Genomic DNA, 24,734 nt, shown 5'->3' with positions numbered 1-24,734 from the left:
CGAGCCAGTTGCTCGGCTTCCATTGACCAGACGTTCTCAATTGGTGAGGGATCTGGAGAATGTTCTGGCAAGGGCAGCACTCGAACATTTTCTGTATCCAGAAAGGCCCGTACAGGACCTGCAACACGCGGTCGTGCATTATCCTGCTGAAATGTAGGGTTTCGCAGGGATTCAATGAAGGGTAGAGCCACGGGTCGTAACACATCTGAAATGTAACGTCCACTGTTGAAAGTGCCGTCAATGCGAACAAGAGGTGACCGAGACGTGTAACCAATCGCACCCCATACCATCACGCCGGGTGATACGCCAGTATGGCGATGACGAATACACGCTTCCAATCTGCGTTTACCGAGATGTCGCCAAACACGGATGCGACCATCGTGATGCTGTAAACAGAACCTGGATTCATCCGAAAAAATGACGTTTTGCCATTCGTGCACCCAGGTTCGTCGTTGAGTACACCATCGCAGGCGCTCCTGTCTGTGATGCTGCGTCAAGGGTAACCGTAGCCATGGTCTCCGAGCTGATAGTCCATGCTGCTGCAAACTATTCGTGCAGATGGTTGTTGTCTTGCAAACGTCTCCACCTGTTGACTCAGGGATCGAGACGTGGCTGCACGATCCGTGACAGCCATGCGGATAAGATGCCTGTCATCTCGACTGCTACTGATACGAGGCCGTTGGGATCCAGCACGGCGTTCCGTATTACCTTCCTGAACCCACCGATTCCACATTCTGCTTACAGTCATTGTATCTCGACCAACGGGAACAGCAATGTCGCGATACGATAAAGCGCAATCGAGATTGGCTACAATCCGACCTTTATCAAAGTCGGAAACGTGATGGTACGCATTTCTCCTCCTTACACGAGGCATCACAACAACGTTTCACCAGGCAACGCCGGTCAACTGCTGTTTGTGTATGAGAAATCGGTTGGAAACTCTCCTCATGTCAGCACGTTGTGTCGCCACCAGCGCCGACCTTGTGAATGCTGTGAAAAGCTAACCATTTGCATATCGCAACATCTTCTTCCTGTCGGTTAAATTTCGCGTCTGTAGCACGTCATCTTCGTGGTGTAGGAATTTTAATGGCCAGTATTGTAGAAGCAGGACTATACATCGTCGACGGAAAAACTCTGATGGATCGGAAAGATCTTGGGGGCAGGTAAAGTACTCCTAGATATCTCTCATGCAACTCTGTCGTAGGGATCTGAACGCGACTAGTAGCCCTCCCGTACACTGATACTCCTGGCAACAGCGAATACAGACATTTATAGACTAATTTTCTAATTCGTGTTAAATGTTGGCATTGAATTGCAGCTTGTCTGTGTGTCGTTTGTGTGCGTGCGTGCGTGCGTGCGTACTTCCACGTGCCTCGTGAATAGAACAGGAAAACTGACAGTATCTTGGCAATAATCCCCATCTCGTTTACCTGCTGCTGTGTGTTTTCTAACACCGGTTTCTGCGAATACTAACAAACGGCCAGAATAATGCGAGTAGTCAATTTATACACACGGTTCCGTAACATTAATCTGACCACCGTCTGTGTCCGACGTTAACGGGCAATAACCACTCGCAGGTGGCAACACTAGCAGTGGAGGGTACATAAAGGGTGTTGGTGGGGGGGACACGGAAAACAATATGTTAGTCGTCATAATGCTGAAACGGAGCGATTTATTTAACGTTCAGGAGAGCATGACCATTTTCTTTCAGGCCTAGTGTGCAAGCATATCGAGAATGGCTCGGATTTTAAACTGTTCTCCTGCCGCCGTGTGGCGCCAAGGCGACTGCGATGCTGTGCGCACCCTAAACGACAGGAGTGAACATTGGCTGCAGAGATATGTACAACCGAATAGACGTGCAACTATTGAGCAGACGATCGTGCAGATGAACCAAGGGGCTACCAACAGTGTCTCCTCAAAGGCCGTTTGGACAACATTGCTGTGTATGCGCCTCTGCAGAGGGCGCCCCGCTCGTGCACCCACGCTCACTGCATTTGATCGGCGACAAATGCTGGAATTTGCACGCCAATACCGCAAGTGGACGCCCACTGAGTGGCGACACGTGGAGTTTCCAGGTGACTCACATCTGGTGCTCCACCGGAATGACGGCTGCTGGCATTATGGCATGAAGTGTGTGAAAGCACAGGGTCCAGGCTGGCCGAGGGAGTGTAATGGTTTGAGGAATATCTTTGTAGCATTCTCTGGGTAATCTCGTGATTCTGGAAGGCACGGTGAATAAACACAAGTACGCATCCACCCTAGGGGACCATCTCCACCCGTGCATGCAGTTAGTTTTTCCTCGGCACGATGGTATCCACCACAGCACAATACAACTTGTCACGCAGCACGCAGTGTATGTGCGCGGTTGGAAGTGGTACAGGATGAGTTTCCCATACCTGCCTGGACACCAAACGCGCTACGGATCCCCAATCGAGTAACCTGGACGAAATGGCCACAGCGTTCTCGTCCTGCCGCTCTCTCAGCAATCCGCCCTGCAAGAGGTGATTATTTGGGCTTTTAATGAGTGATCACATTGATGTAACTGCACAGTGTATAAGACGACAGAAGACCTTGCAGCTCAGTATACTCTTCCGCGTCGTCCTCACACCCGCATGTGACAGTGTTGGCGACATCACAGACGTGCGACAGCCCGTCAGTGCTGCAAAGTAGACTGGAACTGTGCAGCAGCCAGGAGTGTAGGAGCCGGTACTGACTCCCCTTCCTAGCTCGTCTAGCCTGGGGAGGTCGGAGGTGTGGTGCATGGTGGTAGTTACCTCGGTACATTTCCAGTTTTAACATGATGTAACGTAAGTTGTTACTGTCATTTACTGTTGATGTCATGTATTACATATAGTTTAATACGGGGGACGAGGATGTTCATCGATGGCTAGTAGCAGTGGGCCACCTCAAGTCGGCTGGGATGTGCAGCAATCTGGGAACAGCCCAGAGAGGATAAACGGCATAATACTTGTACAGCTGTCCACCTTGGTAGCTGCGCGGTCAGCATGGCAGATTGCTAACTAAAGGGGCCCGCGTTCGATTCCCGCCCAGGTTACAGATTTTCTCCCTTATGGGACTGGCTAATGTGTTGTCTTTGCTTTCGTATCGCTGTAAGTGACTAGAAAATTGTCCCCAATACGCTGTCCAATCGTCTTTCCATTACAAATGGCTGAATGGGCACGACCCGAAAGGCAATAAACTAAAAAATTAAAAAGACTGTATAGTCATAAACATTTTAGTATGTGTGTATGTGTATGTATGTGTGTATAGTTACATCTATTTCCTATGGAAGTACATTAGTTTTGCCTATTTCAGTAGATTAGCAAAAGTAGTTTTGTCCAGTTGTAGCACAGCTCACTGAAATTTTAGGTACGGAGATTTTATGCACTAATAAATGCGTATAACAACTCAAACTCACTGGCTGATGGGACACTGATGTTCAATACAAATTTCTATATGTACATTGCCGAACAAAGACATTAATAAGTTTGAAATGAAATTCATTTTACTGTTTATTTAGCCACGTTAGGGTCTGGCTCATCTGATACACGGGTCAGGGCGACTCTTGAATTTCATCGTGGCGTCAGAGAAGTAGATTTTACACGGCTACCAACTATTACAGTTGTAGTGTTGTTGTTGTGGTCTTCAGTCCTGAGACTGGTTTGATGCACCTCTCCATGCTACTCTATCCTGTGCACGCTTCATCATCTTCCAGTACTTACTGCAACCTACATCCTTCTAATCTGCTTAGTGTATTCATCTCTTGGTCTCCCTCTACGAATTTTACCCTCCACGCTGCCCTCCAATGCTAAATTTCTGATCCCCTGATGCCTCAGAACATGTCCTATCAACCGATCCCTTCTTCTAGTCAAGTTGTGCAACAAACTCCTCCCCAAATCTATTCAATACCTCCTCATTAGTTATGTGATCTACCCATCTAATCTTCAGCATTCTTCTGTAGCACCACATTTCGAAAGCTTCTATTCTCTTCTTGTCCAAACTATTTATCGTCCATGTTTCACTTCCATACATGGCTACACTCCATACAAATACTTTCAGAAACGACTTCCTGACACTTTTAAATCTATACTCGATGTCAACAAATTTCTCTTATTCAGAAACGCTGTGCTTGCCATTGCCAGTCTACATTTTATATCCTCTCTACTTCGACCATCATCAGTTATTTTGCTCCCTAAATAGCAAAACTCCTTTACTACTTTAAGTGTCCCATTTCCTAATTTGATTCCCTCAGCATCACCCGACTAAATTCGACTACATTCCATTATCCTCGTTTTGCTTTTGTTGATGTTCATCTTATACTCTCCTTTCAAGACACTGTCCATTCCGTTCAACTGCTCTTCCAAGTTCTTTGCTGTCTCTGACAGAATTACAATGTCATCGGCAAACCTCACAGTTTTTATTTCTTCTCCATGGATTTTAATACCTACTCCTAATTTTTCTTTTGTTTCCCTTACTGCTTGCTCAGTATACAGATTGAATAACATCGGGGAGAGGCTACAACCCTGTCTCACTCCCTTCCCAACCACTGGTTCACTTTCGTGCCCCTCGACTCTTATAACTGCCATCTGGTTTCTGTACAAATTGTAAATAGCCTTTTGCTCCCTGTATTTTACCGCTGGCACCTTTAGAATGTGAAAGAGAGTATTCCAGTCAACATCGTCAAAAGCTTTCTCCAAGTCTACAAATGCTAGAAACGTAGGTTTGCCTGTCCTTAATCTTTCTTCTAAGATAAGTCGTAAGGTCAGTATTGTCCGTAATTGCTACGGAGTTATGGGAAGTTATTAAAAATTACAGAAAGACATGCAATTTGATGTTTTAAAAAAAATTCGGAAAAGATTCTATTTGCATTTCACTAATCATATGCTGCTAAAATGTTTAATACACTGAAGCGCCAAAGAAACTGGTACAGTCATGCGTATCCAAATACAGAGATATGTCCTATATACCTATTGGACAACAAGAGTCTGACGCAGTTGTTAGATCGGGTACTGCTGCTACAATGGCAAGTTATCAAGATTTAAGTGAGTTTCAACGTGATGTTACAGTCGGCGCATGAGCGATGGGACACAGCATCTCCGAGGTAGCGATGACGTGGGGATTTTCCCGTAAGACCATTTCACGAGTCTACTGTGAATATCAGGAATCAGTTAAAAGACCAGACTTACGACATCGCTGCGACTGGTAAAAGATCCCTCAAGAACGGGACCAACGGCAACTGAAGAGAATCGTTCAACTCGACAGAAGCGCAATCGTTCCGCAAATCGCTGCAGATTTCAATGCTTTGCCATCAGCAAGTGTCACCGTGCGAACTATTCAGCGAAACATCATCGATATGGACTTTTGGAGCCGAAAGCCCACTCGTGTACCCTTAATGACTGCACGACACAAAGCTTTACATCTCGCCTGTACGCGTCAACACCGATATTGGACTCTTGATGACCGGAAACATGTTGACTGATCGGACGAGTCTCGTTTCAAATGATATCGAGCGGATGGACGTGTACGGAAATGAAGACAACCTCATGAGCCCACTGACCCTGCATGTGAGCGGGAGACTGTTCAAGCTGTTGGAGGCTCTTTAATGATGTGTGCGTATGCAGTTGGACTGAAATGGGACCTCTGATTCGTCTAGATACGACTCTGACAGGCGACACGTACGTAAGCATCCTGTCTGATCATCTACATCCGTTCATTTCCATTGTGTATTGCGACAGACTTGGGCAATTCCAGCTGGGCAGTGCGACATCCGACACGTCCAGAATTGCTACAGAGTGCCTCCAGGAAAACTCTTGTGAGTTTAAACACTTCCGCTGGCCACCAAACTCCCCGGACAAGAACATTGTTGAGCATATCTGGAATACCTTGCTACAAGCTGTTCAGAAGGGATCTCCACCCCGTTGCACTCTTACGGATTTATGGACAGCCCTGCAGGATTCATGGCGTCATTTCCCTGCAGCACTACTTCAGACATTAGTCGAGTCCATGCCACGTCGTGTTGTGGACTTCTGTGTGCTCGTGGGCACCCTACACGATATTAGGCAGGTGTACCAGATTCTTTCACTCTTCAGTGTACATTGTAATGATTTCGGTCGTGAGTATGGTATGAACCTTCTACGAATATTTCGTCAGTACCGCTTACTTTGAACCTGAATTGCGGTTGGCGGGGTATCTTCTTATCTTCTCATTATGGTTTTGGTATGTGTTCAGTAATAAGGCCCCGACTATTCTTTTTCTGTTAATTCTAGAGGGCTTGGTTTCTGCCCCTTTATTAATACGTGCGTGTGTAACTACACTCGTAGTCATGTTTTGTTTAGTTCCATGGGTTGTCTGGGGGAAGATACCAAACTGCGAGGTCATCGGTCTCATCGGCTTAGGGGAGGATGAGGAAAGAAGTCGGCCGTGCCCTTTCAAAGGAACCATCGTGGCACTTGCCAGGAGTGATTTAGGGAAGTCGCGGAAGACCTAAATCAGGATGGCTCCACGCGGGATTGGACCATCGTCCTCCCGAATACGAGTCCAGTGTGCGAACCACTGCACCACCTCCATCGGTATTTAGTTCCATGAATGAGGGGTTAAAGATCATTTATGATTTGGTTATTTGTTGAACTTAAACATCCTTTTTCTTGCCCGGTAATAATATCAGTAACTAGCGCCATGCGCAGTACTGTCTCGATTACCTGGGAGGTGCCTGCGTCTGATTTACGCTGAGTGAGTGCAGCCGGTTGCATTCTGAGGTCGTGGACTGCGCAGTCTCAGGTGCTTCACGCGACACATTGTACCTGTCTTGGCTCTTTTTGAATTTCTGTGTTTTTGAAATGTGTGAATCCTTTTTGGGAACTGAATGTAGACTTTAATGCCATTGCGTTAGTAAGTTTTAATTCCTTTGGTTAGTAATGTTGTGGAACATTCTGTGATATCAAGCAATTGTAAATCAGTAAACAGGCTGTCAGAAAATATGACAAGGTGAATTGGCAAATTGTTTGTGACACAAATTCTTCGTGTTGTAGTTATGGTTTTGAAGCATAGATATTGTATTAAATTTTTGCATCGTTCTTCTGTCACATACACTTGTACCAAAAAATATCTGTGTCCTCATAATTACACGGTGTCTCATTATAGGAACTGAAACTTAAGCGATTAATTCTCAAGGAACTACAACAAATATCTTCGCCTCTGTGATGTCGGGTGTTGAAAGTATTTGCTTCCATAACTGTGACAGTTAAGTGCAAAGCTCATTTGTCGCCTTTGAACATAGATATGTTCATAATCACTTATATCATTTTGGATTTCTTATGTTTTAACACTACACTGCGGGTCAGTGTGACAGTGTATTAAAGTCTCACTTGAAAACAAAGTAAACATTGCAGCTCATGTTCAGGGACGTGCGCATTTATGAAATTTGATCACCTTTGACACTTTTTGTTATTGTTCTTAACATGTTTTCTATTAACTGTTGAAATCTTGCAAGTAAATTTTTCTTAATTGCTTTGATTCTACTTTTAAGCATACGTTGTTCAATAAATATTTTGGTCGCGAATGATGTTCAGTCCTTACTTGGGCCTATTCCTCCTCCTCCTCCAAGTCAACCCCAGGCAGTAACTGTGTTCCGTTTTGGTGTGTTGAAAATTTGTGCAGGACGGGTATTAATTTGATTTTCAATTGCAATTAATTCATTAATTTCAATGCCGTAATGCCAACACCGTCGGAAAAATTTCCCTGACTATTGATATTCACGGCCGCTGAATCATAACAGCGTATTGTCTCTCTTCTGTAGGACAGGTCCGACAGAACAGACATCACGAATATTCCGTGTTCAGAAACTTTTAGTATATGGTCAAGTTGAATTTTATACGCTACAGGTGCTCTGTCAGTTCTTGAAAGACAAAATAGTCTGGGAGGAGGGGAGAGGGGTGGTGAGGTCTGGTGAAACCGAAGTACATTAACAAGTTGAGACTTATTTACAACTAGTAACTAGCTATGTTTGGTGCCGAATGAGTCTGGTGCTGCTGAGTAGGGAACTGAACGTAAACACAGAGGGTGAAAAGGGCCGCGAACTTGTTGGACTGAAGCTAGAGTCTTTATTTGATATTATCCCAAAAGGTAAACCTTTTGCGGATTTCAAACTGAACTTTTGAAAGAGCACTTCATTTCGATCTTGGAAATTTTTCATCAACACATTCGGAACTCTCGCGTCTTATTTAAGGTTTGTAAGCCATATATTAAGTCTCTGTAGCAATAATATTCTTGTATAAATAAGTGTCGACTGGTTATTCGTGGATAATGAATGCCAAAAAGCGTGTGTCGTAAATAAGACTGTGTAGAGTCGCCATAACTACTATACTAACAGGAAATTACGTAGCTACTGGTTGTGGTTGTAACTGAAGTTGAGTTAGCCACAGAGGTTCATCGTGGGTTGTAGTTATATATGCCTGCCAAACTTGTTAGATATTTTAATGCATTAATGCGGAACCGAATTACGCTGGAAAAATTGGCTCCAGTTTTGACTTCCGAGTGCAATCTGGCACTGTGAATGCAAAAAAGAAGTGTGGAAATGTTTCCATATGTATTGGATTAGGAACAGGACGTGGCAAAAAATTTCAGACAAGTGGGAAAGGCATAATGTTGATTTTATTATTAACCGCCGCTTACACAATGTGTTCAATACGAGCATGGGGAACGTCGACGAGACGCTTTACTGCGCCAGATTTGCACCTGGTGGCTAAAATTGGAAAGAATATTTTTCCAGCATAAATAGGTTCCGCATTATCGCATTAGCATATCTGCCAAGTTTCGCTCCCGTACGATAATTACAGCCCACAGTCGACCTGCGTGACTGAGTGAACTTTAGTTAACAACCACCCAGTAGTATTTTGGGGCCGCCGCGCCTTGGGCTCGGTGGTTGCTTTGTTCGGTACGATGGGAGCTGGCTTCACCTGCGGCATCTCGAAGCTCTCGGCTTTGATGAAGTAGGGCCTGACGTGGCGGTACGCCCAGCCCGGGTTGCCGGCCGCCTCCCACGCGTCGTAGTCGCGCGGGTTGCCGCGCACGTGCAGCATGGCGTTGAGCACGCTGGAGCCGCCCAGCACCTTGCCGCGCGGCCAGTAGCAGCGCCGGCCCTGCATCCCCAGGCAGGCCGCCTCCTGCGGCTCCGTCTCGTAGCCCCAGTCTATCTCCGACTCCTGCACAAGCAAGCACACAGTGGCAGGCAGCCCCATAGCAGTCGGCCGCATACTCCGCCCACCTACCGACGTCGCCAAGACATGTGGCTATAAAGTAATAGGAATGAGGCTGTCACAGATGTGAAGCCGAATACGGCGTCTCTGGCGGCTGTACACAAATCAGTGTGGCCGTGACCTTCGTTTATGTGAGAGTTGTTAGTTTTTGCCGGAAAAAATGGTAAGCGTAATAAGAGAGCAACGAATTGGTAAAACTCATGCCGAAACCTGTATTTCAATTAAAGAAGTGTATAGCGCTAAACGTTTACCACGTACGCGCGTTTTTGAGTGGTTGGAGCGTTTCCAAATTGCCCGAGAAGACTTTGAGGGTGACTCACGCCCAGGACGACCTCCAACACCAAAAACACATGAAAATATCAAAAAGTTTCTGATTCGATCTGATGGTCGGCTGAGAATTCAATCGACTGCTGAAACTGTAGCAATTGCGTAAGGCAAATTTTACATAACCATTTTAACATGAGAAAAGTGTGCGCGAAACTCGTGTAAAAAAATCTCGAAAAAAGGTTCAAATGGCTCTGAGCACTATGGGACTTAACATTTGAGGTCATCAGTCCCATCGACTTAGAACCACTTAAATCTAACTAACCAAAGAACATCCATGCCCGAGGCAGGATTCGAACCTGCGACCGTAGCAGGCTCGTGGTTCCGGACTGAAGCGGCCGGCTCAAATATCTCACTTTAGAACAAAAAGAGGTTGGGAAAACGTTTGTATTGACACTTTGACACCATTTAAAATGATCCTAATTTTTTGGAAAGGGTGATAACATGTGCAGAAACTTTGTTTTTCACTTAGGATCCACAAAATAATCGCCGGTCCAAGCAACTCAATGATCAAAGCGATTAGGGTTTTTTTTTCTATATTCATGGAATTGTGTATGTTCACTGGGTACCTGAAGGTCTAACTATTAATCAGAATTGCTACCTGTAGGTTCTATCTCAACTCTATGAGAAAATAATAAAAAATTACCCGAATTGAGGAAGGAGACGTCATGGGTTCCGCATCGAGACAAGACACCGTCTCATACCGCATTGTCTGTTAAGAGGTTTCTATCAAAGTAGCATCCTAGTATTAGATCACGTGCCTTATTCGCGTCACGTAGCACAGTGTGACATATTTATACCCGAAGGTCAACTCTCCATTAAAAGAAACAAGATTTCAGTCCGTTGAAGCACCCAAAGGAAAAACGTTGTAGGGATAGGGGAGGGGAGTATACTGAGGGTGACAATAACCAAATATATATTTTTTTCTGAAATAAAACGTTTTGTAGCACTAGTTCCGTTATTTTATAGCCACACCATGTACCCCTGCGCTGACGACACTGCATTGGTACACCAAAACAAACTGCCAGAAGCCATACAGCGCCGACTGCAGCCTGTACCGTCGTTGCATGCTCCCAGCAGGCTGACGCGTCGGTTTCAATGCAGCTAAGAGCCAAGCGATGATCCTGACCAAGAGGCATAGTCACAAAAACAGGGAGCACCACGCTTTTTCGTACTCCGATACCGTGGACACCAACAGTGAAATACTTAGAAGTCAGACTGAACCGCCAGCTGTTGCGGAAACACGACGTAAAGGAGACGAGCAACACCCTGGGCGCCGTCGGTCCGCTCATCAAAGAATCACCAGCCCTCTCTGCAGACGACGGGCGTCCTGTGTCAGACCTGTTACGGATTACTTCTGCCCTGTCTGGAGGATGGCAACAGCTCCAGAATGAGGCATTGCGGTCGATCTTTCGTGTACTCACGAAATTCCCTGTGGAATACCTTCACAATGCAGCAGACGAAAAGCGTGCCCTGGACAGCTTTAAGTAACATGCCAGAAAAGTTTACAGCAATGCGACGAATTCTGAATATTCCTTTATTCGTCGCCTCGGTCAGCGCAATGAAATTTCAGGCGCTGCAAGTCGCGCGTGTTTCTACTTGAAATGTAGCAGGGCCACCAGCGGCTGAGCGCAAAGTGATAAAATAAGACCCAGCGCCTCGACAGGAAATAAATAAACGGCTCCACATACAGTACCAGGCAAAACCAACCTGATAAATACTACATCTTATGTACAGGGAAATCGTCCCGTACGAAATGAAATGATCGTGTGGTACCGATGGCCGGGATTCCGCACCTGGGGAAGTTCGGCCGCCGAGTCGCAAGTCCTATCAGTTGATGCTACACTGGCCGACTAGTGTGTCGACGACGATGAAATTTATGGTGACACCGCAACACCCAGTCCCCGAGCGGAGAAAATCTCCGATCCGGACGGGAATCGAACCCGTGCCCGCTGCATGGCAGTCGTAGGCGCTGATACTCAGCTAAGGAGGCGAATATCATCCCGTAGAGAAGATGCTACAGTGTCTGGGCAAGATGCGTGACCTGAGCGCATTTGATCGCGGTCAGATTCGAGATTGTGCGAACACTTGCATCAGTCCCTTCATCTCCCAAGCCATGCAGGCACTGCCCATTTTACGTGCCAGGATCTTCACCATAGGGACTGTGAATGTCCTCTGTATGAACTATTGTGGCCATAGAATGTCATGAAAACCCTGCTTCCAACAGCTTATGTGCCTCCAGTAGTTGTCTCACTGTGTCCGTCCTTCGTTCTTTCTTATTCGATAGACCAATGCACTTCCGTCCAACAAAAACAGAAATGTGCTGTTTGGTCCTCCCCCCTCTTTTAAACCAACCAACCAACCAGAAACGTGGCTCACTGATGCTGATGAAACCATTTTCTCCTCCTCTACCAAGTTGCTTTTATTGTTCAAGATGCACTGAGCGTACTTAAAATTTGTAGTTCCATGCGTAATCAAGTTTGGGAAATACATCTGATAGTCCACAGTGGCGTTGTGGGAGTGAAACACAAAACAATAAATTTGAGACCCGGTTCATCTTCGGATTTGTAGTTTCTCTTCCATTGTAAGCTGTAAACTCCATGCGACTCTTTGCTAGTGCCCAATTCTACTTCATTTTGTTAATTATTGTGGCAGTTGGCTGTCGGTGACTATTTAGGTTTCTTTGGTATTCCTTTAGTTTGCCTTCTCACCTGAGTGCTTAATATTTGCATCGCATAAGTGGCAGTCAAATGGAAACGAGGCAGATGGAAAAAAAGTAAACTCTTTATTATTTCAAAAGTAACCACTGTAATTGTTATAAATTTATCCCACTGTGAAGCAGTGCCTGAACGGAAAAATGTTTGCGGTTGCCTACGGAACCAGGTGTGCATCTCTTCGTTCGAGACTAACCGACGGCCACGAATATCTGTCTTCAACGCTCCAACATGTGGGCGGGCATTATCAGTGATGCCGTTCGTCAATATTACTGGGCATTTAGACTTCGCAGTGCGCTGCAATTTTTGCAAAATGCCGACGGACAACTGTGTTAATTGTGGCGTTGTGTTCCAGAAAGACAATGATCAACGGGCCCTTGCAGTAGAAAACGAAGTATCAGGACTTCCCCGCAGATGGCTTTCACGGCTTGAAATTTTGTTCGCTGGGGATGACTCCATATGGTTCGTTTGTTGGCTCTGACGCTCGCTCCCCGGCTCAAAGTGATGACACCATATTTCATCCCCCGCAATTTTCCGGGCAGGGAATTATCTTTACCGTGACACTGTTCCAAGTGCTGCTGTGATGTCCATAATTCTGTTCAAATTCTGCTCCGCCATCAGGCTTTAGGGAACCCTCTGCGCGCAGATCTTCCGGAACTTGAGATACTCTGCCATGATGGCGTAACAGATGCGCAGCATGAGCCGAGTGTCTTCCACCGTGCATCGTCGGCAATTTTAGACGGCTGCACCCACCGTAACAATGACGAAAGGAGTAACGACACAATTAGCTTGTCCTGCTGTGTTTCAGTAACACCCGACCTTTCCGAAATCCTTAATTCCACTAAATCCCAAGTGCGCATGACATACTGTGCTCGCCATACACGGCAGACACTCCTCCCACAGTCAATAAACGGCATGATACCTCGCTGTCCTCTTTCTCGGCCTACATAATGAAGTCTGAAGCGCACACAAATCGCTGACATCACGTCGAGCACGTCTAACAGACAAATGAGACAGCGGTCAACGTTCGCTCTGTTCCTTTCTCATCCCCAATAGACGGTCGTTTTATGAATACACCTGCCTGCGTTACCAACGTCCGTGCTAGCTTCTTATACTGTACAGTCTCTCCTTTACACCTGAGTGCTCCTTGTACATTCGGCATCGAGCCCCGTGCCGCAGTAGTAAAACACTGGACTTCAATTCTGTGCGGCCATCCAATTCTTTTCCGTGAATCCACTACGTCGCCTAAGGCGAAAGTTGGAATGGTTCCTTTGAAAGAGTACAGCTGAATTCCCCACCCTCCGCCAGTGCCACGTTGTACTCCGTTTATAAAGACGAGACATTAAACCATTTTCCTCCCTTTGGTTGGTTGGTTAGTGGGATTAAAGCGACCAGACTGCTATGGTCATCGGTCCCTTTTTCCAAAACTTCAAACACCCACACAGAATAAAAACGAACAATGGACATGACAACAGGCGACATAGGACAAGAAAGATGCAGACTGAGACCAGACAAAAGGAATTAAAATCACACAGAGTGTGACAGTGGTTGGCCGACCATAGAGACAAAAAAGGAAAAGCCAACCACCTAGAAACACACCGAAAAATAACCCAGTCTAAAATCGTAGGCCAAAGGCCAGACTCATAACAGAAAAATGACAAACACTCAGAGTAAGTGATAAAAACCCCCTGCCTGAATAAAACGCAAAACTAAGCCTGCCATGGCAGTGTCATCTGTTAAAACGGCAGGGAGCATATCAGGCAGCGAAAATGTCTGCCTGAGCACAGCTAAAAGCGAACAGGCCAACAAAATGTGGACCACCGTCAAAGCAGCCCCGCAGCGACAAAGGCAGGTCCTCACGGCTCAGTAAATATCTGTGCGACAGCCGGGTGTGGCCAAAGCGGAGCCGACAAAGGACAACTGAGTCCCTGCGAGTGGCTCGCATGGATGACCGCCACACAGTCGTCGTCTCCTTGACAGCACGGAGTTTATTAGGTGTGGTCAGATTCCGCCATTCAGCGTCCCAAAACGCGAAAACTTTGCGGCGTAAGACTGCTCGCAAATCAGTCTCCGGGAGGCCAATGTCCAGAGTTGATTCATTGGTGGCCTGTTTGGCCAGGCGGTCAACATGCTCATTGCCCGGGATGCCGACATGACCAGGGGTCCACACAAAGACCACAGAGGGGCCGCAATGGGCAAGAGGATGGAGGGACTCCTGGACAGCCATCACCAGACGAGAGCGAGGGAAACACTGGTCGATAGCTCGTAAACCGCTCAGGGAGTCGCTACAGATAACGAAGGACTCACCTGAGCAGGAGCGGATATACTCTAGGGCACGAAAGATGGCGACCAGCTCAGCAGTGAAAATGCTGCAGCCAGTCGGCAATGAGTGTTGTTTATAATGGTCCCCTAGCGTGAGAGCATAACCGACACGACCAGCAACCATCGAACCGTCAGTGTAAACAACGCCAGAGCCCTGATACGTGGCAAGGATGGAAAGAAAGCGGCGGCGGAAGGCCTCTGGAGGGAGTGAGTCCTTCGGGCCCTGTGCCAATTCCAGCTGAAGGCAAGGGCGGGGCACACACCACGGGGGTGTACGCAGGGGGGGGGGGCGGAAAGGAGATGGAAGAGGGTAAACCCCAACCCCGGAGAGAAGCTCTCTGACGCGGACCGCGGTCATGCACCCCGACCGGGGCCGACGTTCTGGGAGATGGAAGACTGACTGAGGGAACAGCAGACGATAATTAGGATGCCCGGGCAAGCTACAAACATGTGTAGCATAAGCGGCCAGTAAACGATGGCGCCGTAACTGCAGTGGAGGGACACCTGCCTCCACAAGTATGCTGTTCACAGGGCTGGTCCGGTAAGCTCCAGTGGCAAGTCGTATCCCGCTGTGAAGGATTGGGTCCAGCACCTGCAACGCAGAAGGGGATGCTGAACCATAAGCCAGGCTCCCATAATCCAGACTGGACTGGATTAACGCCTGGTAGAGCCGTAAGAGGGTAGATCAGCTGGTGTGGCTCAAGCATCGCAGAGAATTAAGATGCCACCAACACATCTGTTTAAGGTGCCAAATATGTGGAGCCAAGTCAACCGGGCATCAAAAACCACACCCAAAAACCGATGTGACTCCACCAAAGCAAGAAGTTGGCCAGCAAGATAGAGCCGCGGCTCAGGGTGAACAGTGCGTCGCTGGCAGAAATGCATAACGCAGGTCTTGGCAGCCGAAAACTGGAAGCCGTGCGCTATAGCCCAAGACTGCGCCTTGCGGATAGCACTGCAGCTGACGTTCAGCAGCTGCAATGGCAATGGAGCTATAGTAGAGGCAGAAGTCGTCAGCATACAAGGACGCTGAGACAGACGTTCCCACCGCCGCAGCGAGCCCGTTAATTCCAATTAAAAACAGGCAGACACTTAAGACAGATCCCTGTGGCAGCCCATTCTCCTGAACTCGGGGGGGAACTATGAGAGGCCCCGACTTGCACGCGGTACGATGCGACAGAAAATTTCGTATGAAAATCGGCAGCGGACCCCGAAGACCCCCAACCATGAAGCGTAGAGAGGATGTGATGGCGCCATGTCGTATCGTACGCCTTCCGCATGTCAAAAAAGACAGCGACCAGGTGCTGACGGCGGGCAAAGGCCGTACGGGTGGCCGACTCCAGGCTCACGAGATTGTCGGTGGCGGAGCGGCCTTTACGGAACCCACCCTGAGACGGAGCCAGAAGGCCCCGAGACTCTAGTACCCAACTGAACCGCCGGCTCACCGTGCGTTCGAGCAACTTGCAAAGAACGTTGGTGAGGCTAATGGGGCGGTAGCTCTCCACCTCCAATGGGCTCCTGCCAGGTTTCAAAACAGGCATAACAATGCTTTCCCGCCATTGCGACGGAAACTCACCCTTGACCCAGATACGGTTGTAAAGGTCGAGGAAGCGTTGCTGGCAGTCCACTGAGAGGTGTTTCAGCATCTGACAGTGGATGCGATCTGGCCTGGGAGCTGTATCAGGGCAAGCGGCTAGGGCACTGTGGAATTCCCACTCACTGAATGGAACATTGTAGGATTCAGGATGGCGAGTGTGAAATGAAAGGCTCCGACATTCCAACCGCTCTTTAATGGAGCGGAAGGCCAGTGGGTAAGTGACAGAAGCGGAACTGAGAGCAAAATGGTCTGCTAAGCGCTTTGCATTTGTCGGAGTCAGTACAAACTGCTCCATTCAGTGACAGCCCAGGGACGGTGACAGGGGTTCCGATAGCCATAGAGGCGCCTAATCTTGGCCCAAACCTGCGATGGAGAGATATGGAGGCCAATGGTGGAGACATACCGTTCCCAGCACTCCTGCTTGAGTTGGCGAATGATGCGGCGGGCCCAAGCACGGAGCCATTTAAAGGCGAGGAGATTTCCTAATGAGGGATGCCGCTTGTGACGCTGGAGCGCCCGCCTGCGATCTTTAATCGCCTCGGCGATCACAGACGACCACCAAGGCACAGTCCTCCACCGAGGGGAATGGCAGATTCTGTGGCAGTAATGATGCCGGTGGTGACCGAGTGAATCACTGCATCAGTGGCTTCATTGGAAAGAGGCTCAATAGTGGCAATGGAGCAAAAGAAGTCCCAGTCAGCCTTATTCATAGCCCATCTGCATGGGCGCCCAGAAGAGTGACGCTGTGGCAGTGACAGAAAGATCGGAAAGTGGTCACTACAACACAGGTCGTCATGCACACTCCACTGGACAGACAGTAAGAGGCTAGGGCTGCAGATCGAAAGGTCGATGGCTGAGTACGTGCCATGTGCCACACTGAAATGTGTGAAGGCACCATCATTTAAAATGGAAAGGTCGAGCTGTGCCAATACATGCTCAATGGTGCTGCCTATGCCCGTTGCCACTGATCCACCCCACAGTAACAGGAAAGGTTTCGGCAATTTGGCGATCAGCGCAGCCAGGACATGCTGTGGGACATCACCATCCAGTGGAAGATACAGACTGCAGACAGTTACAGCCTGAGGCGTCCACACCCAAACAGTGACACCCTCTAAAGGTGTTTGTAGAGGGACAGACTCTCTGTGAAGAGAGTGAAGGACGTAGATGCAGACGTCACCAGATACCCTTTCATAAGCTGCCCAGTTCTTACAATAATCCTGATAGCCACGGAGGGCGGCGGTTCGCATCGCTGGAAACCAAGTTTCTTGAAGAGCAATGCAGAAGAAAGGTTGAAGGCTGAGAAGTTGTCGGAACTCAGCAAGATGGTGGAAGAAACCGCCACAGTTCCACTGGAGGATGATATTGTCCATGGCTGAGAAAGGCATGAAGGGACTGGGGAGGCAGATTACGCCACTGGGTCACTTGCTGCCACCGATTCAGTACCCGTGTGAGTGACATCCATTGTGTCCAAGGGTCCAGCGAGACCCAGGTCCTCAGCAGATGCCACAATCTCGACCTCATCCTCAGATACTGAGCTTGTAGGAAGTGGTGGGATGGGTGCCACCGATATGGCTGGATTCTTGTGAGCCTTTTTCTTTTTCAGCTTTTTGCGCTGCGCCTTCGGTGATTCTGGCTGGGAGGGCTTCACTGGGTCAGTCTCAGGGACGGACGAGAGCCATGAAGCCCTATGACCAGCGACCTGTGGTTGCTTCAGCCACTACGGGTGTCCGCTTTTCCACTGGTCTGAACTTGCGAAGCGAGGTCCCCAAGGGACCCCTTCTTGGGGAGAGGCGCCGAAGAAGTCTTACGTTTCTCTGGCTGGGAAGTGGGAACCGATGTCCCAAATGGTTTGGGGGGGGGGGGGTGTTGCTCCTGAAGTAGATGGAGCAGGAGCAACAGGGAGTGAAGTGCCCCCCCACAATCAAGGGGGCAGGTGGATTCTGACGGATCATATAGCCAACTATATGGGACGACACGGGAGATGGGAGAACCGTTGTTGCAGCAGTGGCGTAGGTTTTCGTCAATTGGCACAGGATGTAGCCTCTCATATTTCCGCTTAGCCTCAGTGTAGGTCAGGCGGTCCAGGGTCTTATATTCCATGATCATCCATTCTTTCTGGAAGATCCTACAGTCCAGCAAGCAGGGGGAATGGTGTGCTCCACAGTTACCACAGATAGGAGGCGGGGCACATGGAGTATTGGGATGCGAAGGACGTTCACAATCTCGACACGTAATGACGGAAGTACATTGGGATGACATATGCCCAAATATCCAGCATTTAAAACACCGCATTGGAGGAGGGATATATGGCTTCACATCACAGCGGTAGACCATCACCTTGACCTTTTCGGGTAAGATGTCACCCTCGATGGCCAAGATGACGGCACCAGTGGCTACCTGATTATCCTTTGGACCCCGATGGACGTGCCGGACGAAGTGAACACCTCGTTGTTCTAGGTTGGTGTGTAGTTCATCGTCTGACTGCAGAAGAAGATCCCTGTGGAATATAATACCCTGGACCATGTTTGAACTCTTATGGGGCGTGATGGTAACTGAAACATCCCCCAACTTGTCACAAGCGAGCAACCTCCTTGGCTGGGCAGAGGATCCTGTTTTGATTAGAACTGACCTAGAGAGCATTTTGGACAAGCCCTCCACCTCCCCGAACTTGTCCTCTAAATGCTCCACAAAAAACTGAGGCTTTGTCAACATAAATGGTTCACCATTAACTCGCGTACAGACGAGGTAACGGGGTGAATAATCTCCACTGCTGTCTTTAGCCATGCGTTCCTCCCATGGAGTGGCCAGGGAGGGAAATGATCTTGGATCATATTTCTTCCCGTTGAGGTTAGACCTCGATCGCTTAGAGACTGCTGGTGGAGGCCCACCAGCGAGAGATGATGTACCACACTTCATTGTGGGTCATCCGCCCTGATGCCACCCATTCCGACCAGGGGCTCTCCCCACGGGCACCACCCAGCCACAGCAAAGACCACCTGGCAGGATGGCCTTTGCCGGGAGTCCTCATGCCCCAGAGGGATAGGCATCTACTCCTCGGGATACGTGGGGAGATAGCAGCTCAGGCATCAGCATTGTGATCCCTGTGTAGTCAGGGGGCTACCACCAAGAGTGTACGTGACGACCCCACCACAATGGACTGGCTACCGTGCTGGATGTCGGGTGTCGAATATCCATGTATATCACGAGGGCAAAGATGGAAGTGCACAATGGAGGGAATGTATGCTATCCAGAACACACTGCAGCTGATGTGGCCAGAAGCTCGGTGTAAGTCCAACTCTATGACAATATCGGGTGTGCCAGATCTTAGGGCAAGATGGATTTAAGTTGCACCACATAAGGCGTCCTTCCCCAAATGGTACGCACTAGCGGAAAATTTTGAAATGTAGTGGTGAAACCCCTTAGCGGACCGTCACATTGAGGCCGAAACGTTGGAGACTCCTTTTAGTCGCCTCTTACGTCAGGCAGGAATACCGCAGGCCTATTTTTACCCCAGAACCCATAGGGGGGTTCCTCCCTTTCCTCCTGCCTTTTCTATGTATTAAGACTTTCGGTGGGAAGATAAGTTTATATACAATGATGTTGAGGGAATAATTCTCGGAGTACTGTCGCATCTTCGAGGACAATGGTGCCATCAACACCTGGTGAAACTGAATAACTAGAATTATACTTTTTCTTTTACTTATAAACTGCATGGTGGTGTCTACTTCCGCTTGAGAATAATGCTAACATTGGAACTGGCCAGTAGCAAATGAATTAGAATGAATTTAGCGGCCATAATTGGTGCATTTACACACCACCTGATAAAATCGAGTACTAAGAAAACATAATCGTATGTTGGTATAAAGCTCGACACATGCACACAATCGGCGGGAATGCAAATGATTAGAGTTGTACCTCTCTGTGACAGATAGAGCGGCCACCAGGGAGTATAGGTGTTCTTCGTGTTTAGTGTAGCTGCCAGGCCTTGTAGGGTATGTAAGAGACGTGAAAAGTCAGATGCTGGGTGATCACGGGCACGAAGATGTCGCACACTCGTGAGAGACAGCAGTACCGGCGCCTAACAGAGTTTGAAAGGCGCTTCATTGTGGCTCTCCAATTGGTCGGCTGGTCGAGTACTGTAATATCCAGATTCGTGGGCCGTACGGTTGTGACAGTGGTCCGATGGTGGCCGACCACATCTGATCACCACAAGGGAGGATGGCCGTGTTGTGCACAGAGCACATCGCAGTGCCTTCTCATCTGCGCCTACCGTTCAAGAACAAGTGATGGACATCCCTCACCATTTGTCAGAGACTGACAACGGCCGGGTTAGGGAATTAACCGTCCCACGGGTAGGCCGCCATTAACACCACAGCAGAAACAGCTGTTTTGGAGCAGTTTCATTACAGTGAAACACGGACTGCTGATGAATGTTGTCACACTACGCTCAGCAATGAATCGCGGTTCTACATTACCCCGTGTGAATATCGTCCGCAAGTATGGCGGCGACCTAGGGAGACGTCCTATTCATCTAATGTTTTGGGGAGTGACAGCGGTGTTAAAGCATGTTGCTGTGGTGTGGGGTGCCGTCGACTGTGTGATGGAGGGAGCACAGTGGTACTCCACAGACGCCCCACGTCCTCATGTTTTACCTCTCTTGCGGCAGTATCGTGCTACTGTTCTTCAACAGGACAATGCTCGTCCATACATGGCACGGATCCCTGTGGATTTTGTGCTTGAAGTGCAGGTACTATCTGTACCCGATAGAACATGGGGTGGCTCAACTGGGCCGTCAGCTCCATCCCAGGTTATGAAGGTCCTCTTACAACAGTTGCGGGCTCGCCAGCATCAGGAGAGAATATGACGACCTCATGACAAGCTTCTCAGCCGGGTAAATGCATGTGTCCAGGTCAGAGATGGCGCCACGTCATGTTAATAAGTGGAAATATCCTGCAAATTTTTTGTCAATTGGATTCCGTTTTGAAATTACCGAAATAATATCACATACCCTCTCAACCCGTGAAGTTCCATTTCGTTTACTCCTCTCCTTCTGGGTGCTTCACTTATTTTTGTTGGCCAGTACGTTCATCGAGGATGTAAGAAACAGCGTGATTGGAAGGGTTAGGCGGCGCTCAGGCCGTTAACGAACAAGTGGGCACCACCTCCAGTAGAAGCGAGGCTGGTAATGCACTGTGCTACTGAAATTTCTGGTTGATGGCTGTTTTACCTCCCAATTCATTATAAGTAACCAACATCATTCAAAGCTGTTCCATTTCGTCACTGACGATAGTTGGCAACACAGTTTTTTTTTTACCATCTTGGTCCTAAAGATAGATCCTTCGTTTAAAACAATATTCTGGAATCGTAGTGCCTCAATCATACGACCTCACAGTGTAGTTGGTACGGAATCCATTGAGGTATCTTGTTTTGTCAGCCCTATACATACACTGAAGTGACGAAACTCGTGGGATAGCGATATTGGCATATACAGATGGTAGTATCGTATATAGAAGGCAGGAAAGGGCAGTGCAGTGGCGAAGCTGATATTTGCGCTCAGGTGATTCATCTGAAAAGGTTTCCAACTTAATTGTGGACGCACGACGGGAATTAAGAGTCTCTGAACGCAGAATGGTAGTCGGAGCTAGAGGCACGGGACATTCAATTTCGGAAACAGGGGGTTCGACATTCCCAGATCCCTAGTGTCACGAGTGCGCCGAGAATATAAAATTTCAGGAAATACCTCTCATCACGGACAATGCAGTGGCCGAAGGCCGTCACTTAACGACCGAGACCACTGGCGTTTGCGTAGAGTTGTCACTCCCAACAGGTAAGAAACACTGCGTGAAATAACCGCAGAAATCAATGTGGGACGTACGACGAACATATCCGTTAGGACAGTGAGGCGAATTTTGTCTTCAGTGGGCTATGACAGCAGACGACCGACCCGAGTTCCTCTGCTAAGAGCACGGCATCGTCTGCAGCGCCTCTCCTGGCATGTGGGTTGAACCCTAGACGACTGAAAAAGCGTGGCCTGGTGACACGCGTCCCGAGTTTTGGCGGTAAGAGCCGATGGTAGGATTAGAGTGTGGCGCAGACCCTCGGAAGCCACGGACGCGAGTTGTCAAAAAGGCACTGCGCAACCTGGTGGTGGCTGCATAATCGTGTGGGCCGTGTTTACGTGTAATGGACGAGGTTCCCTGTTCCAACTGAACCGACCGTTGACTGGAAATACGTATGTTCGGCTACTCGGAGACCATTTGCAGCTATTCACGGACTTCACGTTCCCAACAGTGGTGGAAAATTTATAGATGACAATGCGCCGTGTCATCGGTCCGTAGTTGTTCGCGACTGATTTCAAGAACATTCTGTACGGTTCGAGCGAGTGGTTTGGGCACTCAGATCGTCCGACATGAATCCCATCGAACATTTACGGGAAATAATCTAGAGGTCAGTCCGTCCAAATATCCTCAGCAGCAACACTCCCGCAGTTAGGGACGGTTATAGAGGCAGCACGGCTCTAGTTTTCTGCAGGGGACTTCCGACGACGTGTCGATTTCTGCAGTGCGCCGTTTAGAAGGATGTCCGATAGGATATCAGGAGGGGCACCTGCAGGCTGTGGAAGAGCGGCGGGATGTCTGCGGTGAGCGGCGGGTCGGCCCCCGCCTCGAGCAGCAGCACGCGCCACTCGGCCACCTCGGCGAGCCGCGCGGCCACGGCCGACCCGGCGCTGCCGCCGCCCACCACCACGAAGTCGTACTCTGGCAGCAGGCGGTCGGCCGCGTCCGGCGGGTAGCCCGCCTCAGCGCGCATGCGCGCCGGCACCCCCGCCAGCGTCGTCAGCAGCGTGGCCAGCAGCGCCGCCCCCAGCCCGCCGCCCCCGGCCGCCGCCCCCGCCTCCACCGACGACCACGAAGCGTTGGTCGGGCAGCTCTCCATCGCGTCGTCGTCGTCGTCGTCGTCGTCACCCTATTCTGAGTGCCAAAACGCGTTAGTCCGTAGACGTTATGTGGGATGAACAAAAAGTTCGTTAACATTTGAAAATGCACTAATTCTCGGAATATCGTAGGCACAGAGAGAAAACTTAACACACCTGCCTGAAATGGGATTAGGTTGTGTCGCAACCAAAGGCGAGTACAAAAACCGTCCAACAGATGGCACTGGACAGCAATACGTCAGTAGCGCCGCGCGAGAATCGTATATAAAATCAGCTGTAATGAGACATGATGTCGCATCTGCCAGCAGTCGCAGAGTGTCGACTTTACCAGGAAAATTACTGTCACTGAAGCTCTAGTGTCAGAAAGGAGAATCCGCTACTGAAGCTTTAACGTCCTATCGCCCTAAGAAGGGTACTATAATGGGTAAAGGTCCTGTGGCAAGTATCACTCTCTGGAAAATGACAGCCAAGTTCGAAGACAAAATGCAACTGTTGCTCGGACAGTTCAGGTAGAAATGGAGACTTCAGCGGGTTCATCTTCTACATCACCATCTACATTCATACTCCGCAAGCCACCTGACGATGTGTGGCGGAGGGTACCCTGAGTACCTATATTGGTTCTCCCTTCTATTCCAGTCTCGTATTGTTCGTGGAAAGAAGGATTGTCGGTATGCTTCTGTGTGGGCTCTAATCTCTCTGATTTTATCCTCAAGGTCTCTTCTCGAGATATACGTAGGAGGGAGCAATATACTGCTTGATCAACTTTATACGATCATTCCATTTTAAATCACTCCTATTGCGTACTCCCACATAATTTATGGAATTAACTGCTTCCAGTTGCTGACCTTCTATTTTGTAGCTACGAGTCGGGGCGTGGAATGTCAGAAGCTTGAACGTGGTAGGGAAACTAGAAAATCTGAAAAGGGAAATGCAAAGGCTCAATCTAGATATAGTAGGGGTCAGTGAAGTGAAGTGGAAGGAAGACAAGGATTTCTGGTCAGACGAGTATCGGGTAATATCAACAGCAGCAGAAAATGGTATAACAGGTGTAGGATTCGTTATGAATAGGAATGTAGGACAGAGGGTGTGTTACTGTGAACACTTCAGTGACCGGGTTGTTCTAATCAGAATCGACAGCAGACCAACACCGACAACGATAGTTCAGGTACACATGCCGACGTCGCAAGCTGAAGATGAACAGATAGAGAAAGTGTATGAGGATATTGAAAGGGTAATGCAGTATGTAAAGGGGGACGAAAATCTAATAGTCATGGGCGACTGGAATGCAGTTGTAGGGGAAGGAGTAGAAGAAAAAGTTACAGGAGAATATGGGCTTGGGACAAGGAATGAAAGAGGAGAAAGACTAATTGAGTTCTGTAACAAGTTTCAGCTAGTAATAGCGAATACCCTGTTCAAGAATCACAAGAGGAGGTGGTATACTAGGAGAAGGCCGGCAGATACGGCAAGATTTCAATTAGATTACATCATGGTCAGACAGAGATTCCGAAATCAGATACTGGATTGTAAGGCGTACCCAGGAGCAGATATAGACTCAGATCACAATATAGTAATGATGAAGAGTAGGCTAA

General features: G+C 48.5%; 1 protein-coding gene across 1 annotated transcript in view; it reads right to left on the bottom strand.

Moving 5' to 3' along the window:
- LOC124711473 (glucose dehydrogenase [FAD, quinone]-like) overlaps window positions 1–23,021 on the bottom strand; it is a 42,386-nt gene extending 19,365 nt beyond the window's left edge. Inside the window, exons 1-2 of the mRNA XM_047241579.1 lie at window positions 22,818–23,021; window positions 8,955–9,200 (exon numbers count right to left, since the gene is read on the bottom strand). Of these exons, the coding sequence (XP_047097535.1) occupies window positions 8,955–9,200; window positions 22,818–23,021 (450 nt within the window). The remainder of the gene's footprint in view (window positions 1–8,954; window positions 9,201–22,817) is intronic.
- Between the last annotated feature and the right edge of the window lie 1,713 nt (window positions 23,022–24,734).

The sequence above is a fragment of the Schistocerca piceifrons genome, chromosome 8, assembly GCF_021461385.2.
Source record: "Schistocerca piceifrons isolate TAMUIC-IGC-003096 chromosome 8, iqSchPice1.1, whole genome shotgun sequence".
NCBI lineage: Eukaryota > Metazoa > Arthropoda > Insecta > Orthoptera > Acrididae > Schistocerca > Schistocerca piceifrons.
The sequence above is the reverse complement of the archived record's forward strand: the minus strand, read 5'-3'. Positions and strand labels throughout refer to the sequence as shown.